At 42.6% G+C, this 26,761-nt stretch overlaps 2 protein-coding genes across 2 annotated transcripts in view; one reads left to right on the top strand and one right to left on the bottom strand.

Moving 5' to 3' along the window:
* Positions 1-1,652: 1,652 nt before the first annotated feature.
* SLC25A15 (solute carrier family 25 member 15) lies at positions 1,653-17,021 on the top strand. The gene is made up of 6 exons (XM_065423164.1): positions 1,653-1,743; positions 5,385-5,643; positions 11,354-11,491; positions 13,688-13,857; positions 15,743-15,901; positions 16,864-17,021. The coding sequence occupies exons 1-6, from the start codon at positions 1,689-1,691 to the stop codon at positions 16,986-16,988; spliced, it is 906 nt and encodes a 301-aa protein (XP_065279236.1). The 5' UTR covers positions 1,653-1,688; the 3' UTR covers positions 16,989-17,021.
* An 8,835-nt stretch (positions 17,022-25,856) lies between these two features.
* Positions 25,857-26,761, bottom strand: part of LOC135873037 (phosphatidylinositol 3,4,5-trisphosphate 3-phosphatase TPTE2-like) — a 35,428-nt gene continuing 34,523 nt past the window's right edge. The window contains exon 18 of the mRNA XM_065397510.1: positions 25,857-25,959. Coding sequence (XP_065253582.1) covers positions 25,857-25,959 — 103 coding nt within the window. The remainder of the gene's footprint in view (positions 25,960-26,761) is intronic.

The following is a 26,761-nucleotide window of genomic DNA, read 5'->3' as shown; positions in this document are numbered from 1 at the left end:
GTGATAAATCTCTTCAGCAGGATGGATTGGAAATGAGCGTATATTCAGTTTGTGGCTTGGTATGGTTTCCTTTACATTTAGTGCATTGTAGCAATAATGCAAGTTCTACTGCAGTGAGAGACTCACTACTTCATAGTGATTCCCTTCATTCAGAGACTTTCTTTAGTCTCTTTGGTTTTTTTTTTCTTTTGCTCTTCAACTAGATCAAAGGGGCTAAATCACAAAGTGCTTTGAGGACAGTAATGACCTTAATTTCAGGATAATTAAGTGTAACAATTTTGGAGCCTTTTTATCTTGAAATAACAGTAGCTAGTTAACTATGCTAATGGGAATAATACCTTTCAAATCTTTAAATATAATTCAGAAATACTGTATGTACTTGTAATGGCTGATTTTTTTTCTCATTATATTCAGCCTAATACAAGCCAGACCTTTCTAAAATGGAAAGAATCAGCACTTTCATAAGTGTAAATATCTATTTGGCACACAATTTGTCAGCTGTCAAAATAATAAACAGGTATGTAGGAACAGACCTTTCAAAATGTTTCTTATAAACCCATGTCTGTTCATCACAGAACTTTAGAAAGGATGTGGTACAACTGTTCTTACACTCCCTTGTCCGAATTTATCCCTCCCTGCATGTTGAGTTGCTTTCCCCCTCCATTTCTTTATCAGCTAGCCCCCAAAACACTTTGGATGAAATATTTATACAGTACATATTAGGAGTGTTTTAATTCTTCTGTAGATCTCCCCTTTACTTGAAAAAAATAAAAATTAATGTAAGGAAGGGAATACTCTGCTAGTACAACTGCTCACTCTCCTTGTATCTCATTTTTTAAAAGTACCATGCTGAATATATGGCTGGCAGTATCGCTACCCCTGGATGTAGATCTTTGAATTTCAAACTCGTTTAAGTCTTTAATATTTCGTTTTCTAACTTGGTTCTGTTGCCCAAAATGAATCCTTTCCCCTCCTGAAATAGCCTTTGAATTGATCTGCAGATTTATTTTAATGAGGGGTGTTTTATTTGAAAACGTTGCCCTTGTAGGGTATTTATTGTGCCAACCACTTTCCTGAGACACACAACCAAATAAAATCCACATTGGGCAGCATCCTGTAAATTAAATCTGCGGCTTCCATTAAAAAGACTTGTATTGGGAACACAAGACAACCAAACCTCTTTCCAGATATTTCCTACGTATTCCTGTCATCCTTTGTGATACTGATATCTGTCTGAGGTATTTATATGGCATCCACTCTAGTACCTGAGCTCTTCACAATCTTTAGTGCAGTTATCTTAATGCATCCCTCTGAAGTAGAAAGGTACTATTCTTCCCATTTGTAAAATGGGGAAGTGAGGCACAGAGGGACTAGGTAATGTGCCCAAGGTCACGCAGGAAATCTTTGGTAGAGCAGGGAATTGAACCTGGGTTTCCAAGTACCAGGCTATGGCCCTAACCATTGGACCATCCTTTCTCTGCCATAGAACTCTTGATTTAAGAGAAGATGAATAGAAGTGGCTATATGGGCATAATGGGTGGTCTGCAGAAAGTAGTTTAGCTGAAATATGCAGGTTAACTGTAGTTCTAATGTTTTTTTTCTTTTCCATGTTAGGCATACATATCACGACACCTTACCTGTCATTGGAGATTTCTTATTCCATAGCAACCAATAAGCAAGCGTGAAACATGAGGACAAATCCCGCCATTCAAGCTGCCATCGACCTCACAGCAGGTGCAGCAGGTAATACTGGAGAGAACTCTCAGACACTTTGAAAATAGAATCTGATACAAACAAGCTTGTGCTCTTAAAGTAAGTCTCCTCACAAGTGTAAAGACATTAATCTGATTTAGCAATCAGCAGTCATTTAGCAATGATGGTGATTTGTCATATTGGCACTGTTAATAATTGAAAATCTGTACAAGAGGCACATCTTCCACATTTGAAGAAAAATGTTGAGATGAAGGAGGGAACTAATTGACCTAGCCCAGTGTTGCAAACATCTGATAGGTTAATATCACTCCACTGAAACCAATGCCAACAAGTAAATATGTAACTTCTTTCAGACTAATGATTTTCTAAGAGTAGGTCTGAGTACATCTAATGTGTATTTTCATGCTCACATGAGTTTCAAAATGTCAGTCACAAGTAAAGTTTTGCAATAAAGGCAAACACCATGTTCAAGCAAAGTGATTGAGATAATGCTTCAGTCCTAGAAACTCTCTCTAATTGAAAGGGGCAGAAAGCTATCTAAAGGGTTATCTCTTTAATCAACATTCAGAAAGTCTCTTTGGAAGATGAGGAAACATTATGGTATTCTGAATAATGTAACATAAGGTCAGCAGTTCACTCAAGTTGTTCTTCCACTTAGCCACAAATGAAAATATCAGTTTCTCATATCACCTAAAATATGGTTGGTAAGGATGAAACATCAGGAGAAATAAATTAACTTTAAGTTGTTCTACAAAGAGGATGGAAAATACATATCTATGTACAGTGCCTAACACTGCTGCTGGTGCTCTACTAACAACAAATTCATCACATTAGCCATCTAATCACATCTCTTGCATATTATAATACAGCTACTTCAGGGTATGTCTACACAGCAAAGAAAAAAACCCGGCTAGCCTTGAGCTCCAGCCTGAGCCCAGAAGTCGACACAGTAATTAAACAGCCCCACAGTCCAAGTCGGCTGGCATGGGCCCACCGTGGGTGTTTAGGTGCTGTGCAGATACAGAGTCAGTATTCGAGGAATGTTCCCTGTATTTGTGCCATGGATCCAAGAGTATTAGCCATGACTCAAATGTTACAAGACACCTGTGATCCAGGGTCTAAATCCAGAGGTCAGTATGAAAGGTGGTAGCATGTGGAGGGAAGAGGGGGTGCAGCTACCATTATCCAGGGATAACACCTCTATAAGAAGGTTGCTGGAGTTTCTACCAGGCTACTTGACTCTGCCCAGGTATACTTGTTTTATATTGGCCTGTGGCTATTCGGTATGTGACAAATGTGAATGTTTCCACACAAAGGCCCATTTTGGCTGAGAGGGAGCCTTCTATTTATTTCCCCTGTTACCTCATCCCCTAGAGCAGCCTATTTCTGCTATTTCTTCTACCTTGCTTTTGGGTCCTTATTGTAGCGATTCACAAGCAAGATCTGCCGCTGTCCCAAACAATAGTACAGTGAAATCACTTTTGTTTTTGTTTTTTTGGTCCGCTTCACTGATGCTCACAGGGTCGAAACAGCAGCAGCGCAAAAACTAACACCTCTAGTCAGCATCAGAGCAGTCAGTCTTCAGACTTGGGAAGATAACTTTGTGAATGAAAGCTAATACAGTGCCATCTTGGCTATCATGAGGGCTAGGAAACCTAGCTTTCATTTAAAGAGATGTGCCAAAGCTGATGGCATTTCTCCCCCATCTCCCCTTCCTCCCCCCAAATTACATCCACTATTCAGGGAAATCTGCCTGTTTTCTGTCAGTAAACAGGTAAGCAGGTTTAAAGGTAGATTATAGTTCTTTGCTCAATTTCCTCTTTTGGTTGCAACTCAAATATTAACTTCAAACAGGATGAAGAAGCGAAAGCCTTTAAACTTCTCAATCACTTTGATACTTAAAATCCTTTATAAAGAGATTGCTCTTGCTTTGCTTACTTGATTAGCTTTATAATCCTCCTCCTTTGTTCTAATAGGCTGCTGTTAATCTTCCTTTCCTTCCTCATCTTCTAGCGTTTTTAAAGATCTCCTTTGTTTTCTCCCTCTTGCTGCAAGCTCACTATGTATGCCTCGCTCTTGTTTTATGGTGGTTCCTGCTGTGTTCAGCTGGATCTCTGCCATTCAACAGAAGCTGACTTTACAGTGTACTAGGCTAGCAAACCAATTAACAGAAGATGTTGTAGGGATCCAATTATCCAGTCCCTTGTTAAGTGTGTGGCCATGCTTCAGATTTTTCTGGAGATGTCTTGCTTGGCTGCTGGGGTAACTTGGCCCTCTGGCCAAAACGAGTCCTTTTCTTCTGGGGTAAATAAATTCTAAACAAAAGTAAAAAAGTACTTTTACCTTCAGTAGGCCACAGTCCTGTGTAGGAGGTGTGTGACACACAAGTCCTTCTCCTTGGTTGAATAGGACTTCTTCTCCCCTTATACCAGGGCCCAAGCTATCCTTGGCGTCTAGGTCTTTCCTGTTGGTAAGCAGGGTTTTCCTAGTTGCCATTAGTTGGCAAGGGTTTTCTAAAGTCTTTCAGCCCTTGCTCAAGAGGGAATTAACTTGGGCCTCTGCCCCTTATCTGAGGGCTCACAAATTCATTGCCCCTTGGTCACAGGAGTTCCTACACCACCTCCAACTCTGGGCTCTAGCCCTGGGACCCTGTACCAGCCATCCATTCTCAACTCACAGTTCCTCGGCTTCAGATTCCTAATGCCATTTCCTATATTCACTTCTCTCCAGGGAAGCCTTCTCTCTGGCCTCTTCCAGCAGTCATCAGCCAAGCTACTTCCAGACAACATTCCTGGCTCCCTCTCAGTGAGGAGCCACCCCCGGTTTCTCTCCAGACTCTTCACTGCTCTTTCCCCACCCTCACCCTAGACTGCCTCAAGGGGCTTCAACAGAGCCCATCACAGGCACCTGCCCCAGCTCTCTCAACAGGGAGCCACATCTGCCCCAGCCAGCTTCTACTGTCCTTAGTTACTCCCTCCCCTAGTGAGTGCAGGAAGTGTCATATCCTGCTTCCAAGCCTGGTTAGCTGTGTAGCCTGCAATCACCTGACCTGGGAGGAAAATGAAGCAGTGTGGGAGCTCAGATTGGAGTTCCTCTGGCTCACCCTCTGACACAGGAGGAGCAGCAGCAGTATAATACAAACTGGCTCCACTCAGAGTTTGAGTACTAATGAGAATCACCCCTTCAAAACAAAATGTACCTTCTCCCTGCCTCAAAAACAACTAAAGGTGCTGGATTCACACATTCAGCTTCTTTAGTTTCTTGCACAATCTCTTCACATCATTCAGATCTACTCATCCTTCATCTGATGAGGTGACTGCCTAACACACACAGAATGTTAATTCCACTGGTAACTCTTATTTCACCATCTATTCAATATATGAATTGATGGCCTTGTGTTATGAACGAGTGTCTAAATGTTCTAAATCAAGCATTGATCTTTTTTCATTTGGTACTTCTGTAACTTAAAAAAAAAAAGGGTTGCAAGAGCCAATGTCATTGGTGTCACCAACGTTGATTGAGTTGGGCCTAATTATGCCAGTGGTGAATTTGTCCCTCTCTGCATATTGCATGTTTTGTGTTTCGCACAAAACAGGCTTTCTTCATTATGTTGCATATTCTCTCACATGATCAGTAAGGGGCTGTTAAATGTTGATACTCTATTTCCTCAGGTGGGACTGCATGTGTGCTAACCGGCCAGCCCTTTGATACAGCTAAGGTGAAGATGCAGACATTTCCCAGCATGTATAAAGGACTCATTGAATGTATTGTGAAGACATATAAACAAGTTGGATTGCGAGGCTTCTATAAAGGGACCACTCCAGCACTTGTAGCCAACATAGCAGAAAACTCAGTCCTGTTCATGTGCTATGGGTTTTGCCAGCAGATTGTGAGGGGAGTTGTTGGATTAGACAGGAAAGCAAAACTGAGGTTAGTAACAGAAATTTGTAATCTCCAGAATATTGTACAACTAGCAGTCACGAGTAAATACAAATGTGCTGTATTTTAAAATGAAGTGCAGTCTCTTTGCCATTTTACGGGGTACCATTTTGTCACTGTGCAAGTGCTAACTTTATTACACAAGACCTTGTCTCAGCAATTGTGGTATATTTTTCGTAAGAACAGATGGCTGGTCTGTATGGGGTAGTGTCCATTGCCAAAAAACCCAGATTGTGAGAAATGTGTTGGTTCTTTCAAATGTTTTGGGAGGGAGAAGAGAATTCCGTAAGCATCTTTCTTAAATCCCATGCTGTAGTATTTGTGAAGGAAAGGGGCTGAAACTACTGGAGCATTGGCAGCTGTAACTCATGCATCACTAAGAGAGGCTGCATCTTCATCGTCCGTGCACTGCTCCATGGATGGATATCAATGATGGTTCGGGTGGTTTGTGAGATGACTTAGCACTGTCCCAACTATCCTTCCCTCCAGAGCAATGATTATGCTGAATAGCATTCACTTATTCGCTGTAACTCAGTGTTCCGGCTTCACTAATTTGCCATCAAAAAGAGGTGGGGGGAGCTCTTGGTTGTGATTCTGAAAACTGTCTCCCCTTTAATACTTACAAGTTATTGAAAGTAAAACATGAAAAATCAGTGTGTGGGTAAATGGTACCTTTCTTTCCTGTCAGGTTTTAGGAAATGAACCCAGACACTTGTGGATCAAACTTTGGTTTAAGGATATGAGAACATGCTTAGCTTCAGGCAGTTAAAGACAAATTTTATTAGCTGCATTCCATCTGTATATACTTACAATTACCAGAATGAGAAGGTGAAGGAAACTTATTTCTTTTTAGCCCCTACTGATGTAGTGTATTTAAATATTCTAGTCTTGCCCCATATCTCATCTCCTCTGAACACCAGGTCAGTTTTCTCTTGGTGATAGTCGGCATCAGTTTAGTATATAACTAGTCAGATTGGATTTTGAAATCACTAAAGAGAACACACTAACTATGAAGAAATTATGGGTTAATTGGAGAATAGATGAATATGCAATATCTGATGGGACAGGTGACTAGAGCACATAATGATACCAAAGCCAAGTGCCTCCAACATCAAAGTGCATTTGTCAATCAGCTTTTATTCCCTGGGGTGTTGTACTAAATACAGAATGGTACTATTAACTTTACTGGTTGTGGCTGGTTTTTTTTTTGAGGGGTAAAGAGTGAGATTTTAGTACTGAGCAGTACAGTGATAACAAAAAATTGTACAGGTTCAAACTCTCACCAGCCAGACATCTCCTTGAATTTTGCTCTTTTTTTACATTTATAAGATGCCCCTATTACTATTATCTAGTTGCATTTACAGCCCAATCATAATACATTGTTAAAGACCACGTTAACTAATGTAATCCAAATAACGCACACCTCTGCCTTGCCAAACAAACTCCATTAGACAGCCCCTTGGAAAAAGCCTGGTTAAACAGAGGCCTTGCAGCATGCCCTGCAGATCAGCAAATTTTTTGTTGGATCAATGTGAAGGGATTGAATTCCAGACTTGAGGGCCATCAACCAAGTTTACTCTGTCCCCAGATGTACAATTCAAGAGGTTGTCCGCTTTAGTGTTCCAGCAGTCATAATCATCTCATTCTCTCTTGGACTGAAGAGGGAAACATGAAGAGTACGAACTGAGGTTAACTTGTGCTTTCTTACCCTCTGATCAGGTTTATATACCCTCCTACACAGGTATTTTGTGGTCTAAGTTTCCCAAAATAAACTTCTATGCTTCTAATTTAAGTTAATTTTTAAAAGTAGTTTTTACACACAAAGGCACTTTAATTTACATGAAGTGATGGGGCTTATCTAGCCTGTGTGGCTAGATTAGCACTGTTTAGCTTTGAGACATGGTTATAGTGTGGATATCACAGCAGCAAGAGGAAAAATGTGTTTTCCAGTTGAAAGTACATGTGCTAAAGAGGTCTGTTTGGAGTTTGTTAGGAATGGAAGGGGATAAGGATTTTTAGTCTTAAGTATTCCTATGTCCCTATCAGCATAGTACCTAGGTGTCAAATTCCCTCAGTGATAAATGTTTGCTAAATTGTGATCCTAAAATATATATTTGATTTAAACTAAAGAATGATTAACTGCAGACTGAAAGTTAGACATACGTGCTCCCAATTTCATCTGTTTGCTACCCTAACTTACAACTTACAGAAAATAGACTCACTCTTCCTCCAAGTGTGCCTTATGTTTGCACATGTATGTAAATACAATGTATTTGTTTCTTGAACTTTCCTAATATACTGTTTACAATACCTGAAACATTAATTGAAAGGTCCTGTACACTGGGTTCATTGTCTCTGATTCCTATGTATGTAGCTAGTAAAATATACTAAGGAGGACTTCTCTGTATTAGGTATTTTTGCCTCAATATAGCTAGAGCTGTGCTAGCCCTCGCTATTGACAGTGATACAATGCATAACTTTGCATTATTTCAGACTTGTAGCATCTCCCTTTTGAAGATCTCAGATCACTTTCCAAACACTAATGCGTTAAGCTTTGCAACATCTGTGTGAGGTAGGCATTGTCCCTGTTCTGAGATAACAAAACTGAGATGAAGTTACTAGTCCCTTGCTCTAGGAAGTCTGTGGCAGAGCCAACACTAGGAAGATCTACTGATTCCCACTCTTCTGCTATGACCATTAAATCACCTTTGCCTTGCAAGAGCCACAAAAACCCTAATGATGTATCTTTTCAAGGGTGAAGTTACACAAGAGTCAGAAAACTGAGTTATGGTTTCCATAGTAAAAGCCACACTGGATATGTAAAGAAAGTCAATCATGCAAAAATTAGGAATTGCTAAACTTAAGTTGCCTGTGCAGACTTAATTTGGGTCCTGTGAACCATAAAGCAGAGGTACCGTCTTTAATTACATGATTACATACTTCCCAGCCCCCTAGGATGCCTGCCTTATTCAGTGCACAGGAACCATGATGCTCACAGAATGAGCAGCTATTCATTATTTTGTTTTATCCTCACTGTTCAATGTATGGCCCCCTGCCTTATTTATTGCATCTACGCAAACTCTGTTCTGAAGACAGAAGGTTCTCACGGACATTTCTATTGTCCTCTCCCCAAAATGTTATCAAAGCACTCACGTACTATTTAATTAATCTTCACAACACCCCTGTGTGGCAAGAGGGTGGTAGTATCCTCATGTCACTGGTGGGGAGCTGAGGCACAGAGGTATGATCAAAAGTATCATCTAGTTTTGGGTGCCCAATTTGAATCACCTAGGATGTGATTTTTCCCCCCCAAAGTATCTAGCATTATAATATTCAGAGCTCAGCTCCTCTTGACCTCTGTTGCAGCTGAGAGTGCTCAGCACTTCTAGAAATCAGACCCCAGGGTCTTGGGTCAGACCCAGAAAATGAGGAGAACACAACTAGTGACCACTTAAGTGTCTTGCCCAGCATCACACATACAAACTCCGTGACAAAGCCAAGGATAGAAGCCAGTTCTCCAGAGTCATACTGAACTGCCTTAACCATGAGACCATCCATTCTCTTCTTGCAATCTCCTGGCTCATTAACCACACACCTTCCTACTTCTGCAACAAATGAAGTAGGGGTCCTACATCAAATAGCCTCCATCACTTGACAGCCCGGAGTCATCTCCAAAACAGGGTGATCCTGTGCATTGAATGAGGCAGAAACCTCTGGGGGGAAAATAGCATGTAATTAAAGACTCTCATAATACAGAGGTACAAAGGAAGCTAAAATTTAAAATTCCCTGATAAAATTGGAAGCCTTTCATTCTATAGGCTGACTGTGGTATCCAAATCAAGATACTAGGGGTTAAGTCACTGTACTCCAAAGCCAGAAAAATCTCTCATTGAAGTGAATTTAAACAGAAAACAGAGTTTTGGCTCAACTTTTGCAGTGAACTTGCTTCCTTAAATAATTCTCAATTCCGCCATATACTCCCAGCTTAACAATAAATGAAATGATAAATACTACTTGAATCTAGCATTGTTGGTTTTAAAGACATGTTTGTAGCATGTTAAAAATGCTCAGTACTAGCCCTAAGGCACTTCTGCTCTTTTCATAGATTCAGAAAAAATTGCATCAGTGCATATTTAGAAAACAGAAAAATTCTGCTTAGGTAGCACTCTGACACTTACTACATAATTTAAGATACACTAGATAAGAGCAACATTAATATAGTCAAATTATACTCTCTCTCCCACTTTCCTAGGATCAAATGTTTTTCCATTCCTGGTTAGAGTACAAAGTAACCAATGCTCCGGTTGTGTTCAGTCAACCGGCTCATGGAGTGTCTAATAAAAGCCATAGATGAGCTAAATTATGAAGACACTGGCTTTCACAGTGCTTAAACGTATTTGTGAAGATCCCAAATATAATGAACAGAGGTCCCAGCCTTTTAAATAGCTTCAAAATTACAATTTCTCATCATGAGACAGATGGATTTGGTGTCAGGGAAAACATGGAACTTTCAGATTTCTAAAGAATGTGTGAGGATTTTGCTATTTTTAAAGATCAAAATAAAATCCTTGCAGTAATGCACAGAAAACAAGAGGTGGTAAACCCCTACTCCAGCACCTTCATGCCAGGTAAAAGGACCAGAGCGGCATAAGAGGGCCCCAGATCCAACAGTTGTAATGACAGGAGGATTTCTCCCAGTGCAGGGATTGTGGAAGACAGTTGTAAGATTGCCTTCAGAGGACCCCATCGCAAGCCCTTGTGTGGGAGCATGTTGGGGACAAGAGAGCCTGTGGAGGCTGCTGTAATTTACAGGCCGCTGGGAATCTGGGATTGTGTTACTCCAGGGGATTCTCCAGCTCTGGGAGCATCCCAAGATTGGGAGGGACACAAAGGTGGCTGAAAGCCATCCCAAGTCTATCCCCCATGCCCACACCCTGTCTGTGAGTTCTGTAATGCACCGCATTAGAGGTTCAGCAGAGCAGCTCAGGCATGGTCTTTACATTGTACCCAATTTCTCTGCCATGTCACTCATCCAAACTCTGGAAGGAGGGAAGAGTGCCTTAGATCATCCTGCTCATTTTGCTCCACCACAGAACTCCCACTTGCCGACACCAAAGTCTGAGGCTCTGTAGTGACATAATTTTAAACAAAAAAACAGTTACTCACCTTTCCGTGACTACTGTTCTTTGAGCTGTGTTGCACATGTCCATTCCACTGCATGTGCTACAATTGTTAGAGCAGGAGATGTTCTCTGAGCGCATGATCCTTTGTTGATCACAAGGACATGTTGGTGCCAGTTATCTTTATAAAGGCACTGGTAAAGAAGCTGTGGCCTTGTGATACCATGGGTTAATGAAGCCATACAGTCTTGAATGTGAAATTACTAAAATTCACTTCAGGTTTTATTTGATTCATCTAATTGGTTGTGCTTTTTTGTCAGAGAAATGGGAAAGATTATAGTATACTTACATTTATATAGCTGTTGAAGGAGAAGAACTTATTTGAGTTGTATATGAAGATGGCTGGAGCTAGGTGTTAAGTTGGTCACCTCTTTTAAATGATTGCTTTTCCTTTTTTGCACTCCTGTCCAGTTTTTCTTTATTTGATAAAGCTTTCAGGAAATAGATGGGTGCTCTTGCAGTAGGCTACCATGTGACTGAAGAGCAGTGCCCAAGTATCATCTGTAGTTTCTTTGTTACAGTGATCTTCAGAATGCAGCTGCAGGCTCTTTTGCTTCTGCATTTGCTGCCTTGGTCCTATGTCCCACAGAGCTGGTGAAGTGTCGGTTGCAGACCATGCATGAAATGCAATTATCTGGAAAGATAATACAAGGACACAAGTAAGTATGTAACTTGCTCAATACCACTGAAATCTGTTGATGTTATGCCTATTTTAAAAGTCCATCCTAGCACACGTAAGGTCTAGCTCAGGGGTTGGCAACCTATGGCAGACGTGCCAATTTTTAATGGCACGCTGCTGCCTGCCGGAGTCCCGGCAGGCAGCAGTGTGCCATTAAAAATCCTGCCCGGCCCGGCCCACTCTTCTCCGCCCTCCGCACGCCCCCCTCCGCGGGGGCAGGGGACAAGGGGCAGGGGGCAGAAGCTTGGTCCTGCCGGCTCCCCTGCCTCTTCCTGTAGTGTGCTGGGTCCCTGCCTCTCCGTCCCTCCGTCCCTGCCGGCTGATCAGCTGATGGCCCTTGCGAGGGAGGGGGTTGGGAAGGAGCAGAGTCAGCGTGCTCGCTGCTCCCGGCAGAGGAAGAGAAGAAGTGGGGGCAGGGCCTTGGGGAAGGGGGGGTGGAATAGGGGCATATCCCCTCCAGCCCCCTGCCCTGACCCCCCCCCACACACACACCCAGCCCTCTGCCCTGAGCCCCGCACACCCCCCAGGCCTGTGCCCTGAACCCTGTGCCCAGCACACACCCCAGGACCCTGTCCTGAGCCCTGTACCCCCCTCATACACACCCAGCCCTCTGCTTGTCTCCTTCATCCCCCCCCCCATGACCCCAGTCCTGACTCTGGCACCCCCACACATACCCAGCCCCCCCACCCTCTGCCCTGACTCTTGCACCCCCCCACATGCCCAGCCCCCCCACATCCCATGCACCCCCCACATCCTGACTCTTGCACCTCCCCACATCCCCCCCCCGAGCACCAAACGGGAGCTCCTGCACCCCCCCCCCACATTCCCACCTGCACCCCTCGCACCAAATGGGAGCTGCCCAGGTAAGTGCCCCACACCCAGACCTCCTGCCCCAACCCTGAGCACCCTCCCTCATTCTAGCTCCTGGCCAGACTCTTCACCCCCAGCCCTGTGCTCTGTGCACTCCCACCCTCAGCTCATTGCAGAGAGAGGAAGAGAATGGGCCAGAACCAGGGAGAAGGTAGGTACCCACTGTATGTGGGCAGAGCCACTCAGCCCACTGCCGGTCTGGGGTCCCAGCCACCGGCTCTGCACAGCCCGCTGCCGGTCTGGGGTTCTGGCTGCTGGACCCTTGCCAGCCGGGGTCCCGGCCGCAGGCCCTGCTCAGCCCGCTGCCGGCCTAGATGAACAGAACCCCAGACCAGCAGTGGGCTGAGCGGGCCGGCGGCGTAAGATCAACATTTTAATTTAATTTTAAATGAAGCTTCTTAAACATTTTGAAAACCTTGTTTATTTTACAATACAACAATAGTTTAGTTATATAATATATAGACTTATAGAGAGAGACCTTCTAAAAACATTAAAATGTATTACCGGCACGCGAAACCTTAACCCGGTCTAGCTTGTACTGTGCTATTAATTGCACAAAGGGTGTGCTACTGACTGTTAAAATACATTCCTGGGGAATACTAACTTAGGGTATGTCTTCACTGCAGAGTTAACGTAGGCGGTTACTCAAGTGTTTCCCTTAACTCCCCTACCTCCTTCCCTCCCTCCCTCTGTCCACTCAAACAGCCCCCTGACCTGAGTTTAGTGGTGCTTTCTAGCTGGTTCATCTGGGGCTGTAGGCTAAAACCCAAGTGAGGCTTTCACTCAGGCTAGTAACCTGCTCACTTTGCAATGAGGATATGTGCTAAGTCACTTGAGTGGCAGTAGTCCTCCACTCCATTCCCACAATTCCCTGTGTGGTGCTCAGAAGAACAGACAAGTTCTCCCACAATTCACTGGGAAAGAATCAGAGCAGCTCAGCTTACTGCAGCATAAAGAACCATGAGGATGCTAGAACCAGGATAGGGCTTTGTAGTGTGGCTGCTCACACCTGAGCTAGACTAACCCAGGTGCTCACACTTGGGTGCCAATCACCTGGGTTAACCCTGTAGCGAAGACATACCCTTAATTGCTATCCCTGCTCCTATCTGAGGTCTGTGGAAAAAACAAATGATTGGAGCCAGGAATTCCTCAGTTCTAATTCTTGCCTTGCAATTGATTCAAAATTTGGCCTCTATTTCCCCATCTGTAAAATGGAGGTAATGTTTAAGGTACTTACTCATAGGATGTTGCAGATCAATATGTGTAAAGTGCTAAGTATCGTTAATTGTTTCAACCCCTCTATCAGTACAGTTTGGTCAGTAGTGAAAAGTGTTATTCAAAAGGATGGCCCACTCGGGTTCTACCATGGTCTGTCAAGCACTTTACTTCGGGAAGTCCCAGGTTATTTCTTCTTCTTTGGAGGCTATGAACTGAGTCGGACATTTTTTGCAGCGGAGAGACCAAAAGATCAACTAGGTATGTGCCAGCTTGTGGGTATGTGGAAAAGGTAGTCTCTCACTACAGAAAGTAGCATACTTCTACTCTCAAAATCTCTCCTGCAATGCTAATTATACCTTATGCACTTGCTGTATATCTGCAGGCAAAAAATTGTGGTCCTGTAGAATAGCGATGTGGGAGCAAAACCAACACTATTCCTGTTTATGGGTGGTAAAGAACTGCTCACGCCAACCATTTTCAGATTTGTCATGCATCATCTTGCTTTTGTACACTTATTTAGCTGATGTATGAGTTACCTGATCAGGAGAGGATAATTGTGCAAAAACTGTTGAATGTTCAACACTCCACAATGCACCACCAAACTGTTTATTGCAACAAAGTTGTTCACTAGTTGTGCATCTTTTAAGTGATTTGAAACTTTCCCTTTGCACGGTGTTCAGTGCGTCACAGATGTTTCTCTCTCTCTCTCTCACACACACACCCACACACCCACCACTGCATTAAAAGAACATTAATGTTGCAAAGTCAAGCACTCAAAAGTTAGGAAATGGTAGAATTGTCTGTGCAACATTACATTTGGTTTCCAGAAAAAAATCAGCTTGAGGTAGACACTGGGTATTTAAAACTTTAGCCCAAACAGTTTGGCAAATTATAAGCAACTGAAAACAGAGTCTTATAATGGGAAATGTTGGGCAACCTCAATAATAGGCAGTTCTGCCAGTTCTATTTATAGTATGTAAGGGCTATCTGGTTGTTTAGGATTCAGACGTTAGTATTGCAGAATGTGAAATGTAATATTCTGTATCATTCCAGTATGAACACAAACTCTTGGAACTCTTGCATTCCTTATTTTGGACAAATGCTCTTTCCATGCTCTGAAGTTTCAGCCTCTGTTTGCCAGAAGCTAGGAATGGATGACAGAGGATGGATCACTTGAGGATTACCCTTCTGTTCATTCCCTCTGGGGCACCTGACATTGGCCACTGTCGGAGGACAGGATACTGAGCTAGTTGGACCTTTGGTCTGACCCAGTATGGCCGTTCTTATGTTCTAACTTCATATGCACTTTCAAGGAGGGATATTGAAGATAGGAAACCATTGGGTCTCTCTGGCTATTAAAATGCAAGATACCAGCCTTTGAAGGGACTTGGCATCAGTAGTTTGCTTTTTAGTAGTTAAAAGTGCCTGCTTTTTCTAGCTACTATTGTTATCAAATTTTCATAAAAATCTGATTATGAAAGCAAAATGTGGTTGCATTCTGAAAGTTGACTGGGTTTGTAACAATGCTGTCTCACTCAATAGACACTCCCATGTGTATATTCAGAGTCATAACTGCTGGCTTTACTCAAGAAATTTTGACAACCTTTTTACTTATGCTAGCGCTGCAGAGCCAATCCAGCAATGGCAGCAGGAGTGAGATATTTTGTCTTAAGTATTAATTAAATTCTGACACTTTTTTTTTTTTTTTCTTGTCATGGCCTGAACCATACATTCCAGGGTGAACTTCAAGGCCTGGCAGGCGAGTTGCACTTCTGAACTAAGAATATTTAAATTTAGAAGGAAGTGAGAGAGCATAAAGGTATCTCTTTCCCTATGTTACAAAATATTTTAAAGAAACCTGCTTTCCTAAACCAGACTTTGTGTTGAAGGTTTGTCTACGTAGTAAAATTTTTAAACTCTTATTCTAAATGTGCTCGTGGAAGTAGGAGGCTGGACTCTTTAGAAATCCACAACCACTTTATTTAATCTTATACCTATGATACAGTGCAAGCTTATCACACAGAAAGACTGCCACCTCCTCAAACTCTGTGCATTCCTTGTTTTCACATTACTCTAAAATAGAACACCATAACATTTGGGGGGTAGTTTGCACAGTGTATAAAAGCTTATTTCATGTTTTTAGGGCCTATTCCTTTGATGGTGAGTGGTGGTTTTGGAGGCATCTGCTTGTGGATTGCTGTTTATCCTGTGGACTGTGTCAAATCTAGAATTCAGGTTCTTTCCATGTCTGGAAAACAGGCAGGCTTCATGGGAACATTTGCAAATATTTTGCGAAATGAAGGTAAGCATGTCCAATACAAACTGAACCTGCAGGCTCATATGTGAAAACTTTTTACTCCAGTGTGGAAAATCTATTCTGAAACCTAGTCTGTTAAGAAGTTACGGGAAATTAATTACGCTACTTCCTTTTCTGTAGACCACAAATTACTATTCTTGTGAAATTCTCCCATCGCCACCTTTAGAGACCCACAAAATGATGCTACTAAAAAATCTTGATGCTAACAATAATACAGAAACTAATTTCACAGATTCAGGCTTAATGCATCTACTACACTCAGTTGTACTTCAGAGGGCAATCACTTAGAACTTACTGTAGTATCTTACCTGTTAAAGACAGATGAGTAAATGCACCCTACTGCCCTGCAATGGCTAACTTGTAATTTAAACATTGAAACTCCAAGCAGGTACTAGAAATAGATTCACCACAAATTTGATTTATCTATGTTTGAAGAATTTACAAGAAACAGTAACTTATACATTTATAAAAGATGCTCAGTTGACTAGGAAAGTAGAAATTGCCGTACTGGATCAGATCCAAGGTCCCTCAGGTCCAGGATAGTGTATCTGACAGTGGCTAGCACCAGATGCTTCAGAGAAAGGTATTAGAATCCTGCAGCAGGAAGATGTGGGGCCAGCTGTCCCCCACATTAGGTCTTTTCCGAATCTCTAATAGTTAGACGGCCTGAAGCCCAAGGTTTAATATCCCTTCCAAAATTTTATTACGACGACTCTGGATATTTATCCATATAGATGTCCAGTCTCCTCTTGAATCTTGAGTTGTTGGCCTCAACAATGTCCTGTCTCAATGAGTTCTACTCTCTGCTTCCTGATTCTTCTATTTAGTATCATTATTTTAAGTTCCTCTGCATGACTTCTAGAGAGTAGAGCACCAGAACTATTGCTGGTTAGTCTTTTAAAAGTTTAACGTGCACATTTCTAATCAGTTCATGTTTCATTTTGCAGGAGTATTTGCCTTGTATTCTGGACTAAAGCCTACTTTGATTCGTGCATTCCCAGCCAATGGTGCACTGTTCCTTGCCTATGAGTACAGCCGCAAGATGATGATGGAACAGGTTGACACGTACTGAAATCTTCCAGCAGCAGGTTTAGGTCAACCTTTTTAAAAAGAACTGTAGGGCTTGAATGGGTACAAAATCAATAGCATGACATCAGAGAAACTCAGTCAATTTAGGATTTAAAAAAAATCTTTTTAAAGTAAATGGATTTTGTAGACCTTGTGTGTGTTTTTACAGGGTTTTTTTTTTTTTTTTAAGGGAGGATGGAGACATTAATGTTCTTTCCACCTATTGTGCTGCTCAAGAGATTTAATTATGTTGCCCTGATGGAAGTGGTACTCAGTGTAAAGGGTAGTGATCTTTCAGTTAAGAGAGTTAATCTCAAATTTTAAAAAATCTAGTTCTGGAACAGCCATGGTACAAGAAGTCTGAATTTCCCTTTTTCACTGTTAGCAAACACAACTGACTCAAGGCCACACGGCACTGGTGCATTAGTAAAGTAGTGCTACTCTTTTCATTATCAATTTTAGGGCTTGTCTAAACAGGGCGTGACTTGAATAGTTTTGTCTGTGGATGCTCTTATTCTGGAATAAATCTCATTCCAAATTATTTTAATTCACTTTAGACAGCCTATTAGGAATAGTTAATCTGCTCTAAATTCACACCGTATGTTATTCTGGATTCACTTTCATGTGTAGGTGAGCCCTTAGAGAGAGTATTCAATGGAAACAGCAAGCTGCTTGCATGTTATAGTTGTTTCACCTCTTTGTAAGAGAGTGTTCAAGTACTTCAAGAAACAGTAGTCTAATACACAAGGAAAGGTAGAAGGGGGAGGTTTAGTTTCCTGAAGTATTTAGTTTAAGCAATGCATGGCTAATACTTACACTGTTTTAATAGTGTTAAAATTGTACAAATTCATAAACTCTGCCATCAATAGTTTCACCAATAATGTGAAAACATTAAAGTCACTGGAGCAGATTGGGTCTTGCAAGCCTAATACCTCATTTCTCTTTCCCCCCTCTGCCTTCTTCCCCTGCCACCCTCCGTCCCTTTCAGTTTTAACTGCTGTCTCTAGGTAGCCGCCTCCTATAGGTTTGCAAGCTGGGTATGTCCGGTACTAGCTACCATCTTCGACGCTTTTAGGAAAGGGTCTACTTGTAGATGTCTCATACAGTGGTTCTCAAACAGGGGTACATACATGTACCCCCTGGAAGACCTCTGTGTACCCCCAGGGGTAATCAGCTCATTTAGATATTTGCCTAGTTTTACAACAGGCTACATAGAAAGCACTAGTGAAGTCAGTACCAACTAAAATTTCATACAGTGACTTGTTTATACTGCTCTATATACTATACACTGAACTGGAAGTACAATATTTATATTCCAATTGATTGTTTATATTATATGGTAAAGGAGAAAGTCAGCAATTTTTCAGTAATAAAGTGACAGACATTTTTGTATTTTTATGTCTGATTTTGTAAGCAAGTAGTTTTTAAGAGAGGTGAAATGTGGGGGTACACAAGACAAATCAGACTCCTGAAAGGGGCACAGTAGTCTGGAAAGGTTGAGAGCCACTGGTTTAATATACACATCACAGTATGTAGGCCCAATAGGTTGCCAGCAGGGTGGTGTCTTATTACTACTCATCTTAGACAAGGGAATGTCCAGAGAACCCAAATGCCTACAGTAATACCAACTACCCCTTGATCTCCTTCATATGTCCGTGGGGCCTAAGTTGCACCTTGTCACCTCAATACCCATTGTTGCTACTACTCATATTGCCTGAACCAAGTAAGAAGAAAGTTCATGTATTGTGCAATGACCAAGAACAATCAGTGCAATCACTACCCATTGGCCTCTTTCATGGTCATCTTATAAAATAATCTAGGTTAACGGCTACCTTCAGTGGTCACATCCCTGTGTTGAAAGGGCAGAAAGCCAGAAAAGAGTAGAAGGCCAGCATAAGTTTTAATTGGTAGATGGATTTGAAAAAAAACAAAACAAACCCTTGAGCTTCAGGCCGTAGAAACTAGTAGGAAGAAGACCAAAACTGTGTGGGGATACAGTTTGGGCCAGGGGTGCACAAACTTCTTGGCCTGAGGGCCACATCTGGGTGGGGAAATTGTATACAGGGCCATGAATGTGGGGTTGGGGTGGGGGACGGAGTGCAGGATGTGGGAGGGGCTCAAGGCAAGGGGTTGGTGTGTAGGGTGTGGCAGGGGGTGTGGAGTGCAGGAGGGGGCTCAGAGCAGGGGGTTGGGGTGAAGGAGGGGTGTGGCAGGGGGCTCAAGGCAGGGAGTTGGGGTGGGGGGGGGTTCAGGTTCCAGCCCAGCGCTTTTTACCTCGAGTGGCTCTGGGGTGGTAGCGGTGTGCAGCAGGGCTAAGGCAGGTTCCCTGCCTTCCCTGGCCCTGCACCGCTCCCAAAAGTAGCCAGCATGTCTGGCAGTGGTTCCTGGGGGTGGGGTGGGGCAGGGCAGGTGGCTCTGCCATGCACTGCCTTTGCCTGTGGGTACCACCCCTGAAGCTCCCATTGGCCTGCTCCATACTTTGATCACGATGGTTGGAGGAATAGTAATACTTCAGCCATCATAATCCAAAAGGAACAAGATTTGGGGCCAGATGCAGTGGGTTAGGGAAGGAAGCAGATACCCTTAAATATTTGCTTCCATTCTGGAAGTCAGATTCTTTGAGGCTATGGCCTTAAAATAGCTGCCAGTCAGCTTTTGTGTTTACCAAAGGGGAATGCTTTAGCCACCTTGTCATTGGAGCCTTTTTAAAATGCTCATGGACACTCACATTTTGGCTAGAGTGAGGGTAGCTATAGCCCAGGGGTGGGCAAACTACAGCCCGCTGGCCAAATCCAGCCCACAAGCCAATTTAAGCTGGCCCGTGAGCCGTACCACCTGGCTCGGCCCTGCTCCATCAAGGGGGCTGCACCACGTGGCTCGGCCCCCACTCCGGCTCCTACACACTCCAATGGGAGCTGCAGGGGCAGTGCCTGTGGATGGGGCAGTGTGCAGAGCTGCCTGGCCGTGCCTCTGCATAGGAGCTGGAGAAGGGACATGCCACTGCTTCCAGGAGCCGCTTGAGGTAAGCGCTGCTCAGAGCCTGCCTCCCCTGAGTGTCTCCCCACACCCCAACCCCCTGCCCCAGCCCTAATCCCCCCCTCCTCTCCAAACCCCTCAATCCCAGCCCAGAGCACACTCCTGCACCCCAAACCTCTCATCCCCAGCCCCACCCCGATCCCCCTCCTGCCCTCTGAACCCCAGTCCCAGCCCACAGCATCCTCCTACACCCAAACTCTTCATTCCAAGCCCTATTCCAGAGCCTGCACCCCCTCCCACACACCAACCCCAATTTTGTGAGCATTTATGGTCCGCCATACAATTTCTATTCCCTGATGTGGCCCTTGGGCCAAAAAGGTTGCCCACCCCTGTTGATCTTGGTGATAGTGCTGCTTCTTAGTGGGGGATGAGTGTTTACCAGTGCAAGGCATTCCTTCCTCTCATCTGGTCCTAGTCATAGTTCAGGCAAGTCTTCCCTTTGCACCCTCACAGGAAAGAGCACCATGGGAAGTAAACTGAAGCTTTTTTTTAAATACTGTTATGCTCTGATGTAACAAAAGATAGTTCAGTGGTACTTGGAGTCAGTTAATCTCTTGCATAGTACATATAGGAATAATGTCAAACCATAAAAATGGTATACAGGTTACAAGATATTTGTCAAATCTTTTACATTTTAATTTGAAAAAATAGTAATAGTACTGCAGGGCAAGTGCCGAAAGCTGGGTTGGTAGAGTCTAGGTTAATTGTCTAGCAGTTGGAAGAGTGAAAATACGATTTAATTCAGTGTCAGTAATTGTCTTGTATTGCTTTTTTTTTAAAAAGTCAGCTGTATTTGCAATACTTGATGTAAATCAAGCCCTGAGTGTAGCAGAAGCAGGATTTTCAAAAACTTTACTACAGTCAAGTTACTGAAGTGGACACTAAGCTATTTCAAAGCATGTTTTCAGTTAGCCTAATACAAAATCATGCACTACCACTTACATTTAACAGTATGAGTACTGGAGCTGTTTCAACTCTGTACCTGTATTTAGTCATACATAATTCCTTTGGTCTTCATCTTCCTGAATATTCTAGCAGTAGTGTTGCCAACTATTCATGGAAATAAAATTAGATTAATTTTACAAATGCTCATAGTGGAGACCTGGTTAAGTTACTTATGCAGTCAGTGAAACAAATATATTCAGAACCATGTGTCTAATCCATACAGCTCAAATTAAAAACTTAGTGACAAATCCTTAGTCTACCTGTGCTGTGGGTTTCTAGTGAATAATTGAGAAAAATGTTTTCTAGGATAAATTTAAGTAGAGGCAAAGACTTGTGAAGTTTCCCAGCTCTTCTACAATTCAGTTAAACTAATAAGGCAAAAAAAAACCCTTAAACATCTGTGCAGTGCTCATGCTTAGTTTAATTTGGGTGAACATGATATGAGAGAATGTACACTGGCTGGTAAGGAAAGTCATATGTGGAAGGTAGTTGTCCCCCTATTACAAGTAGTCCTTGTGCCACTGGCACTAGGGACAAAGTTGATTTCATTTTAAAAGTGAATTACAGGTTTGTCAAAATAGGCACAGTTTGAGTTAACATCCATAGATGAACACCACTTAAAGTAGATTTTAAAATATTAAAAGCAGAGATTAGTAGAATATACTGCAGCTAGGTTAAATTTCAGTTATATAAGGCAGTTTTACTTTCAAAGTGGCCAACAGGTGTTTTAGTTCTATTTAATATTAGTGTTTTCAGGAGAAGAACCTGTTACAAAAACAGTTTCTCTCTTCTGGGTAGGAAAGATTCAGAATCAGTTGGACATTCTACAAGGTACTTTAAGCTGTGAGTGAAACCAGATTCTGAAGCCTTAGTAAAGTGAAAGACTACTCTTGGCTTGTAATACTGACAGCCTGCTACCCTTCCCTCCTTTCTCCCCTACTACACACATTCCTTTTTAAAGTACCTCTAACATTGATGATTGTATGCACAGTTTGGGTTTCAGGCATGGCAGGGGGGCACTTTAAGTGTGTCTTCCAGGTGGTGGTCTTCTTTGACAATTTTACTTGCTACTTCCATCTTCAGTAAGTATTAAAAGCTGCTTTTCAAATTGAAAAAAATATGATCTACTCTTTTGACCAAAACAGTAGTTACCTATCCTAAGTGTGGCTTACCTGGATTCTAGACAAGCCAGAGCCTTGCATGTAGCAAATTGTAAAGTCATTTAAATAGCCATTATACTACTAAGCTTTGTGTAGCACCCATCACTGCAGCCTGATTTGAGAAAGCTCAAATAATCCTCAACTTTGAGAAGTAACTAGAAATGGCATCACTGAGCACTGTGTGCATCTGACTGCTAGGTCAAGTTTGTTCACTTTGCAAGTAAAGATGGCTTATTACAACTGCCAGCATGGTAAAGTCAGCTGAGATTGGAAGTCAGGTAGGTTTGGCTCCTGCACCACTGAGGAGATTTTGCAGGCTAGCTTTTCCACTTGGCCGTCTGTGAGACTTCAGTGTATTTGTACAGGCAAGAGGGCTATGCCCTTCCTCAAATTAATAGAGCTCAACTCACTTTCCAATCACTATATGGGTTCTGTAGTGTTACAGGAGTCTGAACACCACCACTAACATTAGCAGTTATGACAGCAAGTGTTAAACTACTTTAGTCTAGTCACTGTTCAAAGTAGAGCTGCCCTGCAAGACAAACAGTGGAGTTAACAGACCTTCATCCTTAGTACAGATCTAACTACCAACAACCACCTAGTACTACATTTTCTATATTATGGCTTTGACTTCATGACATACTAAGGCCTAAGAGGTTTTATAGTTGTTGGGTGTCTGCAGAGAACTTCTGAAAGTGTTTTTCCCTTTCTCAAAAAAAACCTGTAATAATTTAACATGTAGAAGCTATAGCTACCTCATTGCCCACAAGGTCCAACTAGTGGCTGAATGTGACTTTTGAGAGTTATAAATGTGAATAAAGTTTTTTGAAGTTAATTGCAGTGTGGTGAGTTATTGCTCAAGGGTACAGGAAAGTATTGGAGAACACCAATGATTCCTTTTACTCCTACATGTAGCCAAGATCAATCATTCCGGCTGGCACTACACCTAGAACAGTTTAGCATAACCTGTGATCACAAAATCAGAATAGAGAAGAATCCATTTCCCTGGCTAGTAAGTGTCAGACTACTAAAAATCTAAACACATTAGTTCTAGAGTTTGTTATGAAAGCAGATTTATCCCCTAGATTGCTGTAATGTCCTGTGTTCTTGCACTAATGAAGGCCCCTGCCTTGAATTTGTAGGCATGCAGCTGCTGTAGGCCTTCCATAAACCCTGTCTTTCAATACTTACCAAATAGTTTAATCTCATCTTCCCCTGGGCACTTCAGTGACTAGGTTGAGAGAAGTGCCCCTTGCTGAGTCTACCTAGCTGGATTTCACACCTGTCCTTCCAAAAGCTCTGCAGCTGTACGGAGCCCTACTGCCTGAGTCACAGTATCAAAGACTGCTGCCATGCAAAAAGATCAGCACTACCATTTCTGTACCATATACAGAAATTTAAAAGCCAAATTAACTGATGTCAAGGAAATCTGAGGTCTCCATAGCCTTACTTCCACTTCAGAAAAATTCCACAAAGGGCTGTTAGTTGAGGTTGTCCCCAGACAGCTGTTTCTCTCACAATAGCTTAGTGGTCATTTCTTTATAGGATTATGTCCTTCAACTCCAACAGCCCCTATATTTTACTTCTAAGCATCACTGGTGGAAAGCACACCACAAGCAAGCACAAAATTAGGTTCCACGGCTGGCCTCAGGGAAAGGTGCCCTAGATGAACTTGCATTTTGGTGCCCCTGTGGGCACAGCCCCCCCTCCATTGCCCCTGGCTCCTTTGGGCACCCCAGGTTTCCCCCTTCACCCCTAACTCCAGCACTGTACCCCCTTTGTCCCTAACCCCTTCACCCCCTCCTGCACCCCTAGCCCCTCTACTGCCCTCCTCCACCCCCATGGGGAAACTGACCTGGATGCAGAGTGGCTGGCACTGCTGCTCACTCCTTCCCCCCAAACTGCTCCTCCCTATTCCCCGGGGGCAGGGAGGTGAGAAGAAGCAGCAACATCAGGGCTCTCTGCAGCCAGGTCACTTTCACCACCTGGTTTGAGTAAGGGCAGGGAAGTCACTCCTGATGCTTGCTTCACAGCACAGCACAGGTAGGGAAAGTGACCTGGCTACACAGAGCATGTATTGTTGCTCCTTGTACATACACACACACACCCCGGGGGGCACAGAAGAACGTTGGGGTGGTGGGCAGTATCTGTACATCACTGCTTCTCTTCCCCCCCCCCCCCAATGTTCCTCCAGTGGGAGGAAACAGGGAAAAATCTGGGTGCTCCCCTGCCAGCCAGGAGCTGTTTGACTCTACACCAGCAGCACACACCTCTGTGCTGCCAAATGGTGCCCTGGGCAGTTGCCTGGGTGGCCCACCCCTAAGGCAGACCCTGTTAGGTTCTAATCTGGACATTGGTAGCCTTGGATAGCTCACTCAGCCTCTGCTTCAGTTTTCCCATCAAAAGGGATATTTGCATCACAGGATTAGTATCCATAGGCACTTTGAATGCTATCAAAAGCTTTCCTCAGATTTCAGCTCCAATGGCACATGGTTAAAAAAATGCTTCACCTACAAGGCCCATATTGCTATGGCACAACTGACTGAGTTAGATACAATAAGCATCACATGAAAACCAGTCTTCAGCCTGAAGGCTTATTAGCTCAGAGAACATAAAGCTGACACCCAAATGAAATGAGGACTGATGCAGCAAGCTTTGTAGAGGCACACAAGAAGCTCTTGAGCAGGGGAATGAGAATGTGTGTTTAGTTAAAGAATTAGCTAAAAATGAAAGCAGGGAGTGTCTCAAACCTGAAAAGGATGGAAACTTTTTGAACCCTTCAAACCCCAAAACCCAACACCATCAGAAACAGGTAAGTTACTGTCCAAGAGAGTTTGGACATCTCTCCCTGTCAGAGGGGAAGTGAGAGGTGTTTGAAAGAGCTTGGTGTCAATAGTTACATTTAACCAGCACAGCCAGAGTTGACTTATTCCTTGTCATATCTAACCTGTCTTTGCCCTACCAGCTTCTTGGGGCCTGTGCCAGATAGAGAAGCCACCTTGCTCTGGGGATTGACTTGGCTTGAGACAATTCAGATTTAGTTTTTCTATCAGCATATATTGCAGTAGTTGCTAGCTCATTATTTGGTGGGAAAGAATGTATTTGAAATCCAGTGTCCCCCTCTCCCCCTTAAGTTGTGAGGGCCCTTGTTCATTTTGTCATGTGTTCTAGTTAAAAACCTGCAGAGATCAGTTCAACAGCTTTGGGTTTTCCTTTATTACAAAGGCTGTTTTCCAGCCATTTGTAGGGGACAACATTCTCATGTTTTTGCAGGGTTCCTCAGTTATAAGGATAACACTGAGATTTTATATCTGAGAGAGAGAGAGAGAGACTGGATGTTTGTAAAGCAGTATGCATGCATAGGGTAGTGTATAGTTTGAACTCTGGATTTTGTTTTTAACTCAAATGTGGATACTGTAAAAAAAAGATTAAGAGGATGTGAAATGTGTTCAGATCAAGAAATTCAGTTCTTTGGTATTATGCATAGTACAAGTGTGTTTAACACATTAAATTCTTCAGAGAATGCCACGCTAAGAAACTTTACATGACAGTGCATACAAGAGGTATTTTTCCTTGTTTCAACATTTAATTTTGAGATACTGTATCTCCATACAAATACACCAAGAATTACATGAAGGAGACTCTCCGAAGATGCCACCATGTTGGTGAAGACCAAACATGATTCTTTGAGGGAAACCAACTCTTTCTAAACAAAAGCTGACAACTTCTCATTATGGTTCTACAAAGTTCAACTCCACAGCAAACGTCTCCCTGTAGATTTTCCACATTTTGGATTTATGAGGGTTATCCAACTCATTTCTAGGAAGGTAAAGCCTGGAAAATAGAATTGTCATCTGTTTAGTTATTCTACAGTTCAAACATGCTGCCCTCTTATGTATGGTATGAAAGCAGGCTTGAAAAGCAAGTGAAACATGAGAGCTAAGAACGTGTTTCATGTTTTGGATATTTTTGGCTAACCAAATGCATTACAAACATACATTCCATGGTTAAGACAGGTGAGCTAGAAAACCAAGCTCAGCCATAAAGTGAACTATATAAACAATTCTATTAGAAAAGGTGACTGCTTTATGGCTGGTGCTTCACGACACAAGCACCAGCCACATTTGGGGATAAAGTGGTACCAATTTTAAGTTCAGAGACAAAAAATTATTTTGCCCAAGTATTTTGCTTTTTGGTGATCACTAAAAAAAAATTGATAAATTTTATTGTAACTCCTCCAGTGTCACAAGAAAACTCCCAACATCAGCTGCAGATACATGCTTTATCTCAAATTTGGAAGAGCTCTATGGGACAGTGACTTTAGGAGATTTGAGGATTTGAACCTCATTTGAAAGAGCATGAGTGTTTCTCTTGCCTCACCCATGCAGTGTTAAATCCAAACTAAGTCTTCAGCTCTGTTTCTGCAGCCACGATAATTTTTAGCTTTTGATTTAATCGAGCCATGAAAGGAATTTAAAAATCCTTTTATCCTGGATCATATAGTCTTATGATATCAACTCTTTTCATGGCTGACAATCCCTCAAGGACACATCAGAGGCTTCCTTCCCACTGTTGTGTTTCACTAAACACTTTACTGAAGAGTGCCAAACAAGCATTTGTTTAGCTGGACAGTCAA

This window comes from Emys orbicularis, chromosome 1, assembly GCF_028017835.1.
Source record: "Emys orbicularis isolate rEmyOrb1 chromosome 1, rEmyOrb1.hap1, whole genome shotgun sequence".
NCBI classification, from domain to species: Eukaryota; Metazoa; Chordata; order Testudines; family Emydidae; genus Emys; species Emys orbicularis.
This window is presented reverse-complemented; position numbering and strand designations above follow the sequence as displayed.